Source organism: Coregonus clupeaformis, chromosome 32, assembly GCF_020615455.1.
Source record: "Coregonus clupeaformis isolate EN_2021a chromosome 32, ASM2061545v1, whole genome shotgun sequence".
NCBI classification, from domain to species: Eukaryota; Metazoa; Chordata; class Actinopteri; order Salmoniformes; family Salmonidae; genus Coregonus; species Coregonus clupeaformis.
This window is the reverse complement of record NC_059223.1, coordinates 5,576,830-5,594,417: the sequence shown is the minus strand read 5'-3', so window position 1 is coordinate 5,594,417 and position 17,588 is coordinate 5,576,830. Positions and strand designations below refer to the sequence as shown.

Here is a 17,588-nt window from a genome sequence, read left to right as displayed (position 1 = left end):
AATTATTCAGGTCAGGAAAGTGGTTGGGAGCTAGAGGCGATGGAGCAAGGTGAGCAAAGTGGGCCTATTGACGGGATTCAAATATAAAAGAATGATGATGGTACAGTTAACAAGTACAAGGTTATTTGCAAGATTTGTAAGAAGGAGTTTCCAATTTCACCGAGCACTATTCAAGCGTGAAGTACCATGTCAACGCCAAACATGCGTTTGCTGGGCCGTCAGATTCAGCAAGTGGTTTGCGCCAGACCACGCTGAATGTTTGCAGGCAATTAACAAAATCAACCTCAGATAATTTGACCAACACAATAGCAAAATGGATTGCAAAGGATTGTAGACCCATTAGCATTGTAGAAGACTCAGGTTTCCTTGATGTTTTGCAAGTGGCGTACTCAAGACTCATTCTATAAGCCACCGTCAAGAGCCACAGTTATGAAGAAAATCCCCGAGCTCTATGAAAACGAAAAAAAAGAAAAAAAGGAAAGAGGTCTTGGCTCAAGTAAATCATATCGCCCTGACAGGAGACCATTGGACATCAGTGAGTAACAACAATTACCTCGGAGTAACTGCACATTTAATCAGTGACACGTGGGAACTAAGTCTTTGCGCTGACTATATCTAAAAAACGAGGAGCGTCATTTTGCGGAGGCTTGTAAAGAACAGTTCCTGTCTGTTGCGTAGAGTGGGACATCGAGGGCAAGACTACAACCATTGGGACTCGGACAATGCACACATGGTTGCCGCAATTGACTTACACGCTATGAACACATGAACTGTAGCCGCTCACATGGTGCAGAGAAGTGTCACAGTGAGTCTTGCTGACAGCGGACTCACTGAAAATTATGTATCTGTGTCCTGTTATTTATCTTTTGGTATGCATTTCGAGAAAAAAAATGGTTTAGGATTCAGGTGTAATTGCAAATAGTGATTAATCATGATTAATCCACTGAAAATTCTGATTAATTTGATTAAAAATTTTAATCATTTGACAGCCCTAGTTTAGACATAATTATTTTGTTAGGTTTAAGGTTGAATAAAATCTTGTTTTATTGCTTAAATGTAATTGTTTTAAATGGAAAGAGAAGAGTAATCATGTGGTTCTATCTCAAGTGCAGTGATGTTTTCTATTATTTGAGCATTATTATGTTTTGAAATCCTTGTCTACCTGTAAAGTATTTCGGCAACAATTTACATGGTGTACTTTATAAAGGGTCTGTTAATGGTTTATAAGTAGTCCATTAGACTCCATTCTAAAGTTGTTACCATACCAATATTTCTGTAACACAAAAATAATCTAGCCTATATAACACTCATTGCAAATAATTTTTCGGTATTTATTCCATGTATTGTAATTGCTGTGAGTTTTGTATTGTGTGAATACTCAGGCATAAATGTTGCTAATAAATTACTTCTACATTGTATTCCTTTTTAATTTGATTTGTTGTAAACAAAATGTTTAACTGAAAAATATGTTTAATATAGAGCTGTCCGTCATCTAATAGCTTCACCTACATTTCCTAAACAAATTGGCAGGGTAATGGTGTTGAAATGACAGATTGTGCCTTTAAATATTTAATATTAAAGATTAAAATGTAAGATTGAGGTACAGTGCGACTTTTTTTTACTCAATAAAAGGCATACTCTTCCATGAAGGGGCTTTCCTTTCTTGAAAAAAAAAAGAGCACCAACTCCCAGCATTACAGAGCTGTAAAGCCTCGTTGTCTACTTGCTCCATCTGCTTTGCTGCTTTCAGTTCAGTTGAGAGGTCTGTCAAACCCACACACGCAGCCAAGATGGCGGATGCCGACGATTGGGGTGAGAACAAAGTTAGAAATGATATCGTACGACAGCTATATTTAGGGATTTGGGAAAGATGGGTAACATTGTTATTGATATTAGCTAGTATATCGTTTTGAACGTTCAAGATAACTTAGTTACCGTTATAATGTGTATTTATAGACGCTGACAACTTCGAGTTGGACGTCGCGCCGATCAAAACGGCGGTAGTGCTGGACAAATGGGAAGGCGAAGACGAAGATGAAGATGTGAAGGTAACCAGACAACTAACTAGATAGCTAGTTACATGATACAGGCCATTTTACAGATGATTTTCCAAGTCATGATTAACCCATTAGTTGTGGCTAACACAACACGCCTTGCTAGTTCGTCTCGTGGACATTAGCTGGCTAGCTAGTTAGCTAGCCAGCCGCCAACTAGCCTAGCGTTATCCACGTTTCTAGCTAGTTAGCTAACGTTGTATATCTTAGCTAGGTCGATACTGTACAAGCTGTGAGGCCGCACATGTGAAAAACTGTCGACGTGTCTCCTGGTTCGAGCTGAGCACAGACTCATTCTCTGGGCACTTTTGTTTTTGAATTAACTACGTTGGCCATGTTTTTTTGGGCTGGTTAGAAGCTACTGTAGATTTGTTGCATTCTGAGTTGGGGAGATTCCATGGTGTAACGTTACTGACATGTAGTTACTGACTAGCTAGCTACAGAACTAATTTAGCTTTTTAGGTTAGCAGCTAGCTAGTTAGGTCTGAACTAATGTGTTGACTATCTAGCTTTAAGAGGTACATTCATCATAATCTGACTGCGATTAGTCATTGATGAAGTCAGTTCAAGGCTTTGTTTGTGTTATACATTTAATAAATAGACACTTAAATGAAAACTAGCTGGCTAACGTTAGTTGCCAACGTCATTATTCTGCCCTGATGATACCAGATCACTGAATTGAGCCTTACTACTAAGGTGCTTCCAACTGACATATGCGAAAAGTAAAGTGTGTTTTCGAGAACCCTCTTCAACAGACTTTTCTCGTTGATTCATTTTCACCATGTATGTCTAGAAAGTCAACCGAATGTATACTATGGGATCATACAGCTGTGGAAAAGGCTAGCAAAGCAGTTTGTTGTTGACCATGGTTTCTGTGGAATATAGGTAGTGTTCAAGTCATATGGTGTATTCGTGTCCCTAAAACAAAACTTGATCAGTACAGTAGGCCTACAGTTGTTTTGAGAGAAATGTTTGGTGTCTTTTTGGATAAGGCTTGGGCTAGGTACTTCTATTATTCCCTTATTAGGGGCCTCAATGGATATGACACATCTGCCAAATATTGGTTGAAATGCTTTACATAACCACTTTTTGTGATAATGATGTGACTGGTTCTGACATGTCTTCCGATGTTTGATAATGCAGTTGTTCCCATAAATTCAGATCTTGTTGATTTCCTAGAAAATTAAGTCAAGACCTACTCTAGAAAAGTCCCAGAACCAACCGCTAAACTACCCAGTATTATGTACATTTACATTACATTTTAGTCATTTAGCAGACGCTCTTATCCAGAGCAACTTACAGTTAGAGTGCATACATTTTGGGAAACGAACCCACAACCCTGGCGTTGCAAGCGCCATGCTCTACCAACTGAGCTACAGGGGACTCCTATCAACCACAGAACTTGGAATTTGCACATCTGAAAATGATTTCAGTTGGTGAACTAAGAACAGATAATCAGCTTGAACAGCTACAATGGGATACATTTGTTTTTCTCCAGAATAAGTTTGGTAAAGTGGCATTTCCATTACTTCGAAACTTTGTTTTATTATTATAATTTATGCCCTTCCTGGCTACATTCAATCAGTATTGCAATAAAAGTAATGGTGGTCCATGACCGTAAATGACTGTTATCCTACCGCTTAGGAGAAAATATAATGATGAGCAAACGCATGCCTTACACTGTTCAAATAAGACAAAGACATTACCATTTGTCGGCTTTAAATGGACCAAAACAAAACAAACCTAAATCCATCCAGAAGGGTTATTTAGGGACTGGAAGCAATGTCAATATCAACTGCTCACAATGATTGTTTCATCTCAACACAAATGCTACAAATTGTTTAAGCAAGAGCAGGTGTCAAAAATTTTTTTTGATCGATGAAGTCATTTGCAAGTAAAATCATTATTGGTTTGGTTGATGTCATCATGGGTTAGCTTTTTTCATCACAAAATCAAAAGAAAAATGCTGATGTGTTTTGCTTTCAATAATCATTTTAGCTTCTAGTAAAATACCAAACAAACGGGGTCAAAAGAAAGGAAAGAAAAAGCAGAACGAAAACCAAGCAGAAAGAACCTCAGGCAGGCAGGCGATGTAGGCACATCATTCGACTCATTCCTGTATGTTCTCCCTCTGCAGGATAACTGGGATGATGAAGAGGAAGAGAAGAAAGCAGAGGCAAAGAAAGCAGGTGCAGAAATACAGTGGTTTGAGAAAGTAGTGGCTGTGGCCTGTTGTAATGTAAAATGCTGATCTGCACATACCTGTATATATTTTTGTGAATAGTTCACGAAAATGTTCCTGCATCATACTGGCTGCCGCCATGCCTTTTTATTACCAAGTACTGGCTGAAAATATGTGTAATTTCAACTTGATTTGATGGTTGTTTTTGTTCCAGAGGTTTGCTATAACATTGCTTTTTTGTTTCAGAGGCCAAAGTGTCTGAGAAGAAAAAACTGGCCGAAAAAAATCAAGGAGAAAGAAAACCGCTAAGGAAAAAGCAACAAGAGCTGAAAAGAAAGTGAGTTTTGAAATGTTGGATTAACCTTACAGATCTGAATATTTCTCTCTATGAATCCTTTACTTTTTTCTTGTTGATAGTTGGAGGAAGAGGAAGAGCTTACACCCGAACAACAGCTAGCAGAAAAGTTGAAAGTCCAGAAGATGCAGGAGGAAGCAGACTTGGAGCTGGCAAAAGAGGCTTTTGGTAAGATCCTGGAATATCCTGTCAAGTTTAACCCAGATATCAGAGATGTGATTTTTCCTGCTTTTCTATGTTGTCCTGATCACATCCCTGATACATGAAACATTCATTTTAATGTGTACCCACTAGCCAGCCATACTGTTATTGTGTGTTCTCATTAGTTTTTGTCCTTGTCATTTCAGGCATTTCAGGGGGTAGTACCACAAACAATGTTTCTGGAATTGAAGCCATGTGCCCGTCTTCTAAAGAAGACTTCACAGAGTTTGAAAAGCTGCTGAAAGTGAAGATATTACAGTATGAAAAATCAGTGCATTATTCAAGCTTCTTGAGTCGTTGTTTCGGGAGCTCTGTATTTGCATGTGAGTTCAACATCCTACAGGAATTATTGTACACGAAACATGCTTTATTATTCAGTGTGTTTTAGGTTTGTGCACATAACTTATTACTTTAAAACAAATACCAAACCACATGTCATAAATACCTCATATCAAGAAATGTTTATATACATAAGCCATTCAATAATGGTTTGACTTGACATATTTGGAGTTCACTAACATTCAAGCTCAACCATTGTGATAACTTGTTTTAACTAAATGTCCTGTTTCTACACAGTGGAAATAGACGACTTAAAGAAAATCAGCTCTTCCCTGACAGTGCTACTTAATGAAAAACAGAAGCAAGAAAAAGTAAGTTGTTGGCTGTCTTATTCATTCTGAACAAAAATGATGTCATCCTTCTGGTGTTTTCTTCATGAATTGTAGTTCTCCTTACGGTCAGTGGAGGGAGCCCTCACCGGTACCTCCATATTGCTTTTCATTGGTCTCTGCTCAAGGAACTAACTTACACCCTGGTTGCCCCATTCACTTTAATATTCACTCAACTTGCTTTGAAGAACACCAAGTGTTTATTAAGTGTTAATTTGTAGCAATGGTTTAAGTTTTGTTTTGGTTCCACAGGCAATCAAAGGCAAAAAGAAGAAGAAAGGAGCTGTACTTGGTGGTGGTATGAAAGCCAAGGGAAAGATGACCTTGCAGACTATGGAGGATTCGATGGTGGCTACACCCAAGACTATGATGACTTCATGTGACCACAGCTATATCCCCACTGCCTTTTTACCCTTTAACCCTCAGAAATGCAGCTGTACTTCTCATGCTGTCCAGTGTCATCCTGGAAAAACCTGAACAATGTGTCGCCTTTTCATTTTGCTTCAATGATCCGAGGGACAATACAGGGAGCATCCAGTACCAACACTTCTGTTAATACATAATGAAATGGCCTTTTCTCTCATTCAGCCTCCAAACTTCATAAAGATACAAAACACAGTGAAAAAATACTTTACTTGCTGTATGTGATTTGTAGAGCATGTTTTTGATTTAGAGAAATGATGCTCATGTCAATTAATTCCAGTTGCTACTGCAATGACATCTCAACAAATTAGGTTCTATGCAAATAATTTCACCCAGAATGTCTATAAATATAATAGGTATTTCACTTTACCTGTCGATGGGTTTCTTACAGGAAAGTATATAGTATCTATAACGTAGGTTGCCAAATACACATTATCTTTATCCATTGAAAGTTGCATTGTTCATGCTTTGAAAAATGACACTACATGTTTAGTAGTTGGAGTGTTTGCAGGGGGCTTATTGCGTTCACTGTAAAAATGGATTGACAAGTGTAATGCATTTTAGGTTTGGGCGGTATCCAGATTTTCATACCATCGTACCGGTCCTGTACGCACAAAACAAATTTAAGCAGCAGGGATTTATCCGGGAGGGGCTTGATTGTCTCTGCTGTAACCAAGAAGCTTGATCTTGCAAGCTAGCCACTCAGCTAGTAAATTAGCAAACCAAATGCATAGCTGGAGCCCTGAGCTGGAGATAATTTATTTGGCTTGTCTAAGATAGTTGTAGTTCTAAGCAGTGGTATTGAAAATCATACTGTCTGTATTTCAAATGTATATGGTATACCACCCAAGCCTAATTAATTTTACGATAGATGTGACTCAAACCTCATGGCCATCCTCTGGATACATCTCTGGAATATCCTTGAACAGTTGAAGCAAGAGTGCTTTTAGGTATTTTTTTGTGCATGACAAACAGGTAATTTGCTCATCAATTTGATTACTGCTAATGCAGATATAATTGTGATCAGGCAAGTTCTCACACAACTGGTCTCCTTAACATTGCTTCTGCAGCCTTGTATCAAGTGAGACGAGGAGGGAACTTATGGGCTGACCTTAGTGTCTTCATAATGGTAGAAGGGGACATGTTTTTCCTATTTTCTAACATTTGAGAGGTTTTCAAATTGTTAAGGAAATTGGACATGGTGTACAATATACCGTAAAAGATGACTGGCTCTTCAGTGTTTTATATGCATTTAATTTAATAAAATCACTGGTCGAAAGGATAAATTAAAAAATGTCTCTACTTTTTAAAACTTGAATTCACTGACAGTTGTATTATGGCTTACGTGGATTAGAAGTAACTTGTCCGTAGTGTGCACTCTACAATGTTGTCAGCTATGTTGTGAATGCGCCAACAAAGATTTGTCTAAGTGTAAGTGAATCAGCAATCCAACACGTTCTAGGATTGTTCTTGTTTTATTTGGGGCGTAGTGTCTTAATCACTGGTTACAACCTTGAATGGCATGTATAATAAATATCCCATTATTTACAATTTCAAGTAGTAAATATTCATCACAGTACAGGTGAAGAAAATACAATATATTTTCTGTAACATTAAAATCTCCACTGAATGTTCCCTGGGAGATACCTGTGTTATAGCTAACAAAATATTTGTTAAGTTTTTAATTTATGGTTATGGGCCTTACTCACAATCGTAAAACATCTTTCAGTAACATATAAAAAATTATTACAAACAGTACATTATGAAGAAAAAAAACTTGTGTATCTTCACTGAAGGGCTAAAATATCAATTTGAATCCCATCACCAATACCCACTTTCTTTAGTGATTTGCCAACATGTCTGATGTGATTGTGATGTGGAGACCCCGACCTGTAGTGCTGTGCTTTAACCTGAGGTGCTCTGGGTGCGTGTGGCAGCGGGATTCCGAGTACTGCGTCTACGGCTGTTGCGGAGTGCGTTGGCTCCTGCTCTCTGCCTCCTGCCTCGGCCACCCCTCACTGCGCGCCACAGACTGCCCGGGGAGTTCTGCGGAGCCTGGAACACGCTTTGACGGGTCACCTCACGGTTGCCACAGGTAAAGGTAAGCGCCACTCCTCGTTGCTCTTCATGACACGGGAAGTGCCATCAGAGGTGCCATCAAAGCAGCGTCCCAGTGCTATCTCTTTAGCTGTGCGGGGGTCCTGGTCTGTCACTGTGTAGATGCTATAGTTGTGGCCCAGAGGGTCCAGTGGTGCCAGCATTGTGAACTCATTGGTGTCGTTGTTGACGACTAGAGGCAGGTGATTAACCAGGTACTCTTGAAGCATGGAGTTAACATTGTCCCTCTTTACAGCTGCCCTGAGGAATCACCTTCATCAGAGTGCGGTCCACTCGGTCCTGGTCGTAGAGCATGCCACTGCACTTGAACTCCAGGCACACAGCAGAGACGGTGGACTGGTCCAGTCGCGGATGCTGCGGGTGTCGCGGAGGCCATACAGTTGGCCAACGGTCTTGGGGTGAGTGCCGCCCTGGTTGCGGGAGCGCACGTTGATCTCATGGGGACCATTGATCTTGACCTTGACATAGCAGGCTCGGTACTCCATGGGCTTGGGCCACCAGCTCAGGTAGTCTTCTGTCCAGCTCATAGGATCGTCTTCGTTGAAAGGCACTGTGTTGTAGTCGTAGCGATCTCCCTCCACTCTGGTGAAGCGGAAGTGGCCTGCAGTAAATGGGGCTTCCTCACACTCTTTCAGTTGGTCAAATGAGTACACAGGTCCATTGAGCTCTTCAGCTGTGTTTGGGCTGGGCTTGGCCACATTGATGCTGAAGGCTGTCTTCTTTAACCTGGGGTCATTGTGGTCTGACCGTCTGTAGTTCAGCTTGCCCAGGTATGGCTGAGGGACTCCAATGATGTTGGGGTTGAATTTGGGAGCAGACGGGACAGCCTCGAGTTCTTCTCCTCCCATGTTGGCCATGACGTGGGCAGAATATGCGTCAGCTTTCTGGTCGTCGCAGAAGGCAGGCAGACAGGCACCATTGGGGCCAGTGATGACGCTGTCAAAGCGTCCCCAAGCACGAGGGTTGGAGGAGTAACCTGCAGTGGGTTCCATGTTGATCAAGGTCACCACCACTCCCTCTACCTGCTCGCTGGGCATGAAGCGATCGCTCCCGGAAGCCTCGCACCTTGATGTAACACCTCCTGTTCTCTGGGACGTCCAGGTTAAACAGCCTCCTCTCTCTGATCTCCATGTTCCCAATGAGGAAGGTCCTCTCCTCCCTTTTACCACGTTGCTTCTTCTCCATTTGGAAGCTCCTCCTCCTCCTCACATGCCCGTGTCGGGGTTCAAGGACCACAGCTTCATGGTGTCCAGGTGCTCAGGCATTTTCACCTGTGTTGAATCCATTTTCACCTTCACCTCTCCGGCGTTCAGTGGTTCTCCGGCCTCCTCATCCCTGAAGTCAACTGGAGAACATACCGTAGGTTCTCAGGGGCAAGGTGTCTCCCTCATCTCCTACGAGTTGAGGTCACTCTGTGCGGCTGCTGCTGTGGACACGTCTCTAGCATCCAGAAAAGTGATGCTAGCCTTCACATTACCCACAAATACTTCTCCACTCTGCTTGTAGAAGGAGTTGGGTGGGATCTGGATCTCAGCAATAGGATCCTGGCCCTCCACCTCTCCCAGCTGAAGAGTGTTGAGCTCTGTTGAGCTGATGGTCACTGGTTCCTTCTTCCTCAAAAGCTTGATCTCATGGTAGACGGCGCCCCTTTGGTGTTGAATGGAAGAACCTTGGTGGTGTTGACGAACTTATCCATGTTGTCCACAAAGGTCATCACCAGCCTCTCAGTGTCATGGGGGACCTGGATGGAGAAGGTGCCTTGGTAGCCTGTGCGGCTGACTCTGGCTCCATTTATGTAGACGTGACCAAATCTCATGGGCTCTCCAGTGTCTGGCGGCCACAGCCCGCCACGACAATGGCTTTGGTCTCCACAATTTCTGGCAGCCACACTCGGTCACCACCATGGTGGTGAGCTCATAGCCCTGGCATTTTAGTTGTTTCTCCTCCATCTTTGCCACCCCACAGCAGTATGCCACTGAGTCCTTGCACCTGATTCCATTGTCCAGCTGTCCTGCACAGGTTCCTGAGAGGCACTTTCCTACGTCGTAATAGAGAGAGCCGGTGCTGTTTTGGTAGCAGTCATGAGGTAGGCGAATAAGGTAGGATTCGGGTTTCGGGTTACATGAAGGTTGATCTTTACCTGTGAGGAGAAAGGGGTAGAAAACAGACCAACACATGTTAAAATATTTACAGATTATACAATGGAATTATTTTATGAGAAAATCAATACCCTTTCATTCTCCCTCTGATCATTGACTGATGTCATGCAAATGGCTGTTCAAATAGTAAATATGAATGTGTGAATATCACCCGTGGTGCTTTGAGATCAAACCTAAGACTGTGACTATGGCTGGTTTGGACTTGATGGCCCCAGCCTGGTTGCTGGCTCTGCAGTAGTACTCCCCAGTCTGCTCCATGCTCAGGTTTCTTAAGACCAGCGTGCTGTCATAGTTCAGCTGCTTCCTGTCCAGCAGGCTGCCGTTGTGAAACCTACCGAATTACAGATGACTGTTGAACACTATACCCAGCAAAAACTTTGATTTTGATATGGTAAATATATAACATTTTCCAAGCTGTCATTACAGATCCATTGGCTTACCACTGGTACTCTTCTGGCTCTGGTGATCCACCCACTTTGCAGCAGAGAGCAGCTGTCTGGCCCTCTCTTCTGACCTTGTTCTCAGGGTTCTTCACCACATGGAGCTTCTCTGAGGGATCCACATTACAGTGTGTGAGACCAGTGTAAAACAGAGAATTGTAACATGTAAAACAGAATTGTAACAATGTCAGCTTTCATTACTTTTTTTGTGGCCATTTTACCTGCTCTGTTCAGCATGATACTGAGGACAGAGGTGCGTTCGGTGCTGTGGGGCACGATGACAGTGTGAGGGGCGTGGTTCCGCAGCTGGACGGTCAGTGTGGCATTGCCGTCCGGGACAGATCCCTGGGATGCGGAAGTGTCCATTGTGATCGGTGAGGGTGAGGGAGTTTGGAGCTGGGGCCGAAGCGGAGGATGGTGGCCCCTGGGGGCAGGGAGACCTCCAGCACTGCGGGACAGAGCCCAGTACAATGTGGTCCTGACACATACAGGCGTCACACTCCGCATTCATCCTACCCATCTCACAGTGCAGTGTGCAACCTGGAACAACAGCAGCAATACAGTTCAGCATGTCAGACAGTGCCTTTGTACATTGGTTCAGCTATGACCATTTCTAGAATAAAATGCAAATGGTACTGTGACATTACAGAGGTTTCAATGATATGTAATAGCTGTAATTGAGATGTTGAGAGCAACTCACCAGTCCCAGGGCATTCAGGTCCTTTGCAGGCTCTACCCTCCACCGTAGGTCCGCTGCACTGCTTATCCCACTGCTTAGGTTGGGACTGGCATTTCCTGGAGCGCACCTGCATTGCCACCTGGCCACACTTGGCAGAGCAATGGCTCCAGTCTGACCAAGGACCCCAGGCATCCTGAGAGCCTTCTGACCCAGTGTTGCCTGATTGAAAATAGGTTTTCACTCCATTACAAAATACCGATATAATTGCAGTAGCTAGAAATGTTGCTTGGAGGATAAATTATGGCTTTCACTATTATAGAACAGTTTTATTTTACATAATACAGTAGCTACTTCTCAACTGTATTTAATGTAAGGCTCCCAGCCACACATACCAGACTGACCTTTGGGGCACAGGAAGCGCACAGCGTAGTTGGAGCAGTTGCGACCAGGGGCCTGCTCAGCGTTGGCGCACCAGAAGCCCAGGGTAGGGGTCTGCGTGGATCTTCTCCCCGTGTTGCGAGCGGGGATCCAGTCAGTGGTGCGAGCCTCCAGGGCCCGGGGCGTCACACACCGCGCGGTAGTAGAAACGGATAGCGTCCAACTGCTCATAGTCTCCTCGACCTCCAGGGTGATCCACGTTGAACCAAGTGGTCCACTCATAGTCATCTGGACACAGAATGTCGCACAATGAATACTACTTCAGAATGATGAAAATAAAATAATATAGTTACAGTGTTTCCCTTTCAAACCCATTTTTAGCTAATTTCTCTGCTGCTGTAAACATGACTGGTGCCATTGGGCTGTAATTCTGAAAGTTATAGTTCTTCATACTATATTATTACATTAACCAGACTTAAAGCGACAATCTGGACTTAAAGCCACAGTCGTGACAATTGTGTAAAGAGATGTATTTTGGGATGTTAAATGTTACCTTCAGAGTTGTACACTGCAGGGTTGTTTTGTCTCGCAACTCTCGAACTGTCTCTTCTCCATGTTCCTATAAAACATCACCTCATGATGACTCATGATTGACCTGTTGTGACATCACTGACCAATGCCTCAATGCTGACCAGACTGGCCAAACCTCAGACCAGACGGACCAAACCTCTGGCTATTTCTTCCTAGAGTATTATGGTCACCCGTAAAGCAATGGGAAAGAATCTGTATCTTTCAAATCGTTCAACTTTTCAACTATACTCTGAGTCATGGAACAATATATAACGACTTGTACTTTCTCTTCATGTAATGCCACACTCTAATCTCTTTCTGGTGATTTGCCCTGTGTACTTTGGAAATCAAATGAATTGCTCCAACACATGAAAGTGCCAATAGCGTTTCAAAGCGGTCAAGGAAATATGTTGTGGACCAACAGTGAAAAGGCTACAAGAGTTTAAAAAGAGTCATTATATATATTTTACATTTATGTCCCATCGTTACTCTCAGCTGCAAACAATCAACTGCTTTGTACTAATGTCACTGAAACCAAGAGATAGATATTTCATTCTGATTTACAGACTGACATTTGTAGTGTACGGTGTTACATAATGCATATTTTGACTTTTCACAGACCATTGCAGTTACAGTACCCACCAAACGCTATAATCGTTCTGAGTTCACATTGGGGCTCAGTATAAGCATACTACTGGCACATACTTGTGTGGCCAATTGCAGAGAGTGTCTCCTTAGCCTTGGCCTTAAACATATCCCGCCTACTTAAGGATGTGGATCAGAATCAGTAATGGGGACGTGCAACAATATGCCTCTGTCTACCAATGGTTTGGGAGAAGAAGGAGTATAGGCTTCTGTAGAGTCAGAAGATCACCAGGCTGCTGTCTATGTCCCAAGGAGACCTCTGTTCTGACTTTTCTCAAATTCACATGAGATAATACTCTCAACTGTATAATGAAATGATCAATGATAATCGAATTTCCACACACAGGATATCATCCTGGTTTACGTTTTGACACGTTGAAAAAATTGTTAACGTTTTCCAGTTGAAATAATAGTTGCAATTTCCAAGCTGAGCCTTGTGAATGAATTATGGAGTTACAACTCCCAAACCGAGCTGTGTGCACGAGCGTTCTTGTGTGTGTGTGTTTGTTAGGGATCTGTGTGTGTGCACGTGTTAGGGATGTGTATTAGGGATGTGTGTGTGTGTTGGGGACAGTAAGGGGAATGTAAATAGTAACTGCTAATGAAGACCAACCTTGTGCCGTAGTGGTGACTCCCAGAGCTAGGAGGAGAGCCCATGTTGACAGGCAGCACATCCTGGCACTCTGCTGTTGCCTCTGACCTGTGACCTTGTGGTAATGACCCTCACGCCAGGCACGACAACACTAAGAATGGTCTACCAACACCTCCTGTAGAGGGGAAATGGAAATACTTAGCCAGAATCATTCCTGGCAGATTATCACAAACAAAAACAGTAGAGTGTAACTTTGTGGTCCACAGTATTAAATTAAATGCTTTTTGTTTTCTATTGCATATGATTCCCTGGATGGAATATTAGGTCTCTTTAAATGTCTCAAACATGTCAAGTAGAGGATCTCCACCAGAGGACTGGAGGGAGGAGCTATAGGAGGACAGTCTCATTGTAATGGCTGGAATGGAATAAATGGAAAGGTATCAAACATATGGAAACCACGTTTGACTCCGTTCCATTAATACCATTCCAGCCATTACAATGAGACTGTCCTCCCTATAGCTCCTCCCACCAGCCTCCACGATCTACACCCTGGTGACAGTAATTAAATGCATCTTTTCACTGAGGAGATCAACAGTAATTTCAAAAACATACAGTATATTGGTGGTCAAATACCCCAAGCAGAATATGACAGATTGATCAAATAAAACTATAATCATTCTTTTTATCCTTCTCACACTTTGAGGTCTCTAGGAGTGACACTAGAGGAGGATGCAGAAACATACAGAATGAAAGAACATTATGGATGTGCAGAACCCCTCTCAGATGACACATCTGTGCTAGCCATCACTTGGTGTCAAGGGAACACTAAAACGTTTCTGCATCCATTGACCAAACACAGGGCTACACAAGCCAAATAGAAAACACATTCACACACACAGACACACACACACAGACTTACATACACAAATTATATCCCATGAAAAGCCACGCAGACACTGACTTACTTCCATGAATAGGCTACCTCCTTGCACAATCACACACAAATACTCATAGCTACACACATGCAAGCTGAAACCTATTGTCTGTCAATACGTCAAACTGTCTTTCAAGTTCACACAGACTAATGAGAATGTCTTACAGTATTTTATGAAATGTCTGAACTCACAAATGTGCATCAATTGAATTTAAACCAACACTCAAAGAACAGAAGCTGAACTTGCATTCAGCACCTCCAAATCGTCTATAAAAAATGTTAACTTAAAAAGAAAATCTGTCTGTTGAAAGAACAATGTTAATAGTAAAGTTCAAAGATGTGTCAACAGGGAAAGAGAAGGTGACTGATCTCAGTCTTACCCTGTGAGTACCTCTGTATAGTTGTGTTAGTAGTCACTCTCCTCCCTGTATGCAGGGTGCTGTGTCTGTGCTGAGTGTCCTGCTGCTCTCTCTCTTATATAGCTTAGTGCAGAGCCCAGGGGTCGGCTCTGTGCCATTCACAAGAAGCCAGATGAGAGCGTAAAGACTGGAGACCACGAGTATGACTGAGCCTACTCTCTGCTGCTGCTTCTGGGAAGGTAGGGGACTTACTGTAACTTTCTGCTGTACCTCTGTGTCTATAGATGAGGATACCCAGGTCTAGACATAGACATAAGGGAGAGTTGACCTCAGTCAGGTGGGTCATAATTTTAAGTGGACATGGAACCTAGTTAAAGCTGGAATCCATTGCCCTTTACACTTGTACCAGTATAGGGGTTGAACATGGCAGATTTGGGCACTGATAAACGCCTAAATTGGAACGTAGTATCTTTACAGTAACATGCTATACATGACGTCAGAGCTCTGGCTCTGCTCTTCACAGAGCTGTTTGAATTTTGACTGACAGCCATTCTGAACAAGAAGTTGCCCCCATCCCTCTCGCTAATTGGGCAACTTTTGCAAGTGTTTTGTTGTCTGAGTGAGGGAATGCTGTAAATTAAGAGGACTTTATTTTGAAAGATGAGACGTTGAGGATTATAATAAATATGTATTTGATGTCATACAAGTATGCCAAATACCCGTGAGTCCAAATGTGCACTTCACATTTCCATATCATAAAACTCATGTCATATACAGTGTCAACGTTTATAGTCACTATGCTTGGTGTACAGTTACAAGATGACATGGCGTCATACTCTGGGTTGTTCTGAACATGTTTGTCTATTGTGAAGAAAATTGTTCGCGGCACACGCATGCACTCATGACTGCTTTCTATGCGCACCAAAATTATGATCTGTTTCCCAGAATTGGCTTGTTAAGGCCTAACACTGTAATATCGTATTTTATAATTTAGCTAGTCATGTTGACAATAGAACAAGCTTTGAAATTATGCCCACCTGACCCAGATAGCGATTTATAATGGACCATTTTGGATTGTGTAAACAACAACAGTAATGCGCTTGCTCTAGTTCCTCAACCGCACAGCTAGCAGAGCTCAAAAGCACCTTATAGATGAAGATGTTTTATTTATTTTTTGTCATAAAAGTGCATTGAAATTACTTAGGAACTGTGCACACTTTGGAGACGTGTGGCCACTTGGAGACACCAGTTAGTCGTCTCAGTCAAACCCTTGTGATTTTGTTGTCTTACAGTGGGGAAAAAAGTATTTAGTCAGCCACCAATTGTGCAAGTTCTCCCACTTAAAAAGATGAGAGAGGCCTGTAATTTTCATCATAGGTACACGTCAACTATGACAGACAAATTGAGATTTTTTTTCCCAGAAAATGACATTGTAGGATTTTTAATGAATTTATTCGCAAATTATGGTGGAAAATAAGTATTTGGTCAATAACAAAAGTTTCTCAATACTTTGTTAAATACCCTTTGTTGGCAGACACAGGTCAAAAGTTTTCTGTAAGTCTTCACAAGGTTTTCAGAACACACTGTTGCTGGTATTTTGGCCCATTCCTCCATGCAGATCTCCTCTAGAGCAGTGATGTTTGGGTCTGTCGCTGGGCAACACAGACTTTCAACTCCCTCCAAAGATGTTCAATGGGGTTGAGATCTGGAGACTGGCTAGGCCACTCCAGGACCTTTGAAATGCTTCTTACGAAGCCACTCCTTGTTGCCCGGGCGGTGTGTTTGGGATCATTGTCATGCTGAAAGACCCAGCCACGTTTTCATCTTCAATGCCCTTGCTGATGGAAGGAGGTTTTCACTCAAAATCTCACGATACATGGCCCCATTCATTCTTTCCTTTACACGGATCAGTCGTCCTGGTCCCTTTGTAGAAAAAACAGCCCCAAAGCATGATGTTTCCACCCCATGCTTCACAGTAGGTATGGTGTTCTTTGGATGCAAACTCAGCATTCTTTGTCCTCCAAACACGACAAGTTGAGTTTTACAAAAAAGTTCTATTTTGGTTTCATCTGACATTCTCCCAATCCTCTTCTGGATCATCCAAATGCACTCTAGCAAACTTCAGACGGGCCTGGACATGTACTGGCTTAAGCAGGGGGACACGTCTAGCACTGCAGGATTGAGTCCCGTGGCGGCGTAGAGGTGTTACTGATGGTAGGCTTTGTTACTTTGGTCCCAGCTCTCTGCAGGTCATTCACTAGGTCCCCCGTGTGGTTCTGGGATTTTTGCTCACCGTTCTTGTGATCATTTGACCTCACGGGTGAGATCTTGCGTGGAGCCCCAGATCGAGGGAGATTATCAGTGGTCTTATATGTCTTCCATTTCCTAATAATTGCTCCCACAGTTGATTTCTTCAAACCAAGCTGCTTACCGTATTGCAGATTCAGTCTTCCCAGCCTGGTGCAGGTCTACAATGTTGTTTCTGGTGTCCTTTGACAGCTCTTTGGTCTTGGCCATATAGTGGAGTTTGGAGTGTGACTGTTTGAGGTTGTGGACAGGTTGTATTTTATACGATAACAAGTTCAAACAGGTGCCATTAATACAGGTAACGAAAGTGGAGGACAGAGGAGCCTCTTAAAGAAGAAGTTACAGGTCTGTGAGAGCCAAATCTTGCTTGTTTGTAGGTGACCAAATACTTATTTCACCATAATTTGCAAATAAATTCATTTAAAATCCTACAATGTGATTTTCTGGATTTTTTTCCCTCAATTTGTCTGTCATAGTTGATGTGTACCTATGATGAAAATTACAGGCCTCTCATCTTTTTAAGT

At 42.5% G+C, this 17,588-nt stretch overlaps 1 protein-coding gene and 2 pseudogenes across 1 annotated transcript; 2 read left to right on the top strand and 1 right to left on the bottom strand.

The window, feature by feature from the left end:
* Nucleotides 1–1,719: 1,719 nt before the first annotated feature.
* On the top strand, nt 1,720–4,577 carry LOC123482406 (eukaryotic translation initiation factor 3 subunit J-A-like). Its single transcript, XM_045209953.1, has 4 exons — nt 1,720–1,812; nt 1,957–2,048; nt 4,192–4,243; nt 4,483–4,577. Exons 1-4 carry the CDS (start codon nt 1,791–1,793, stop codon nt 4,575–4,577), a joined length of 261 nt encoding a protein of 86 aa, XP_045065888.1. The 5' UTR covers nt 1,720–1,790.
* Nucleotides 4,578–4,653: 76 nt separating this feature from the next.
* LOC123482405 lies at nt 4,654–6,081 on the top strand (annotated as a pseudogene).
* A 294-nt stretch (nt 6,082–6,375) lies between these two features.
* On the bottom strand, nt 6,376–13,641 carry LOC123482429 (annotated as a pseudogene).
* Between the last annotated feature and the right edge of the window lie 3,947 nt (nt 13,642–17,588).

Excerpts from the sequence above, each read along its gene's own strand:
- LOC123482406 (XM_045209953.1), top strand. The coding sequence starts at position 1,791 with ATGGCGGATGCCGACGATTGGG. Across the intron at positions 1,813-1,956 it reads GGCGGATGCCGACGATTGGG|ACGCTGACAACTTCGAGTTG; the intron begins GTGAGAACAAAG and ends GTGTATTTATAG. Across the intron at positions 2,049-4,191 it reads ACGAAGATGAAGATGTGAAG|GATAACTGGGATGATGAAGA; the intron begins GTAACCAGACAA and ends CTCCCTCTGCAG.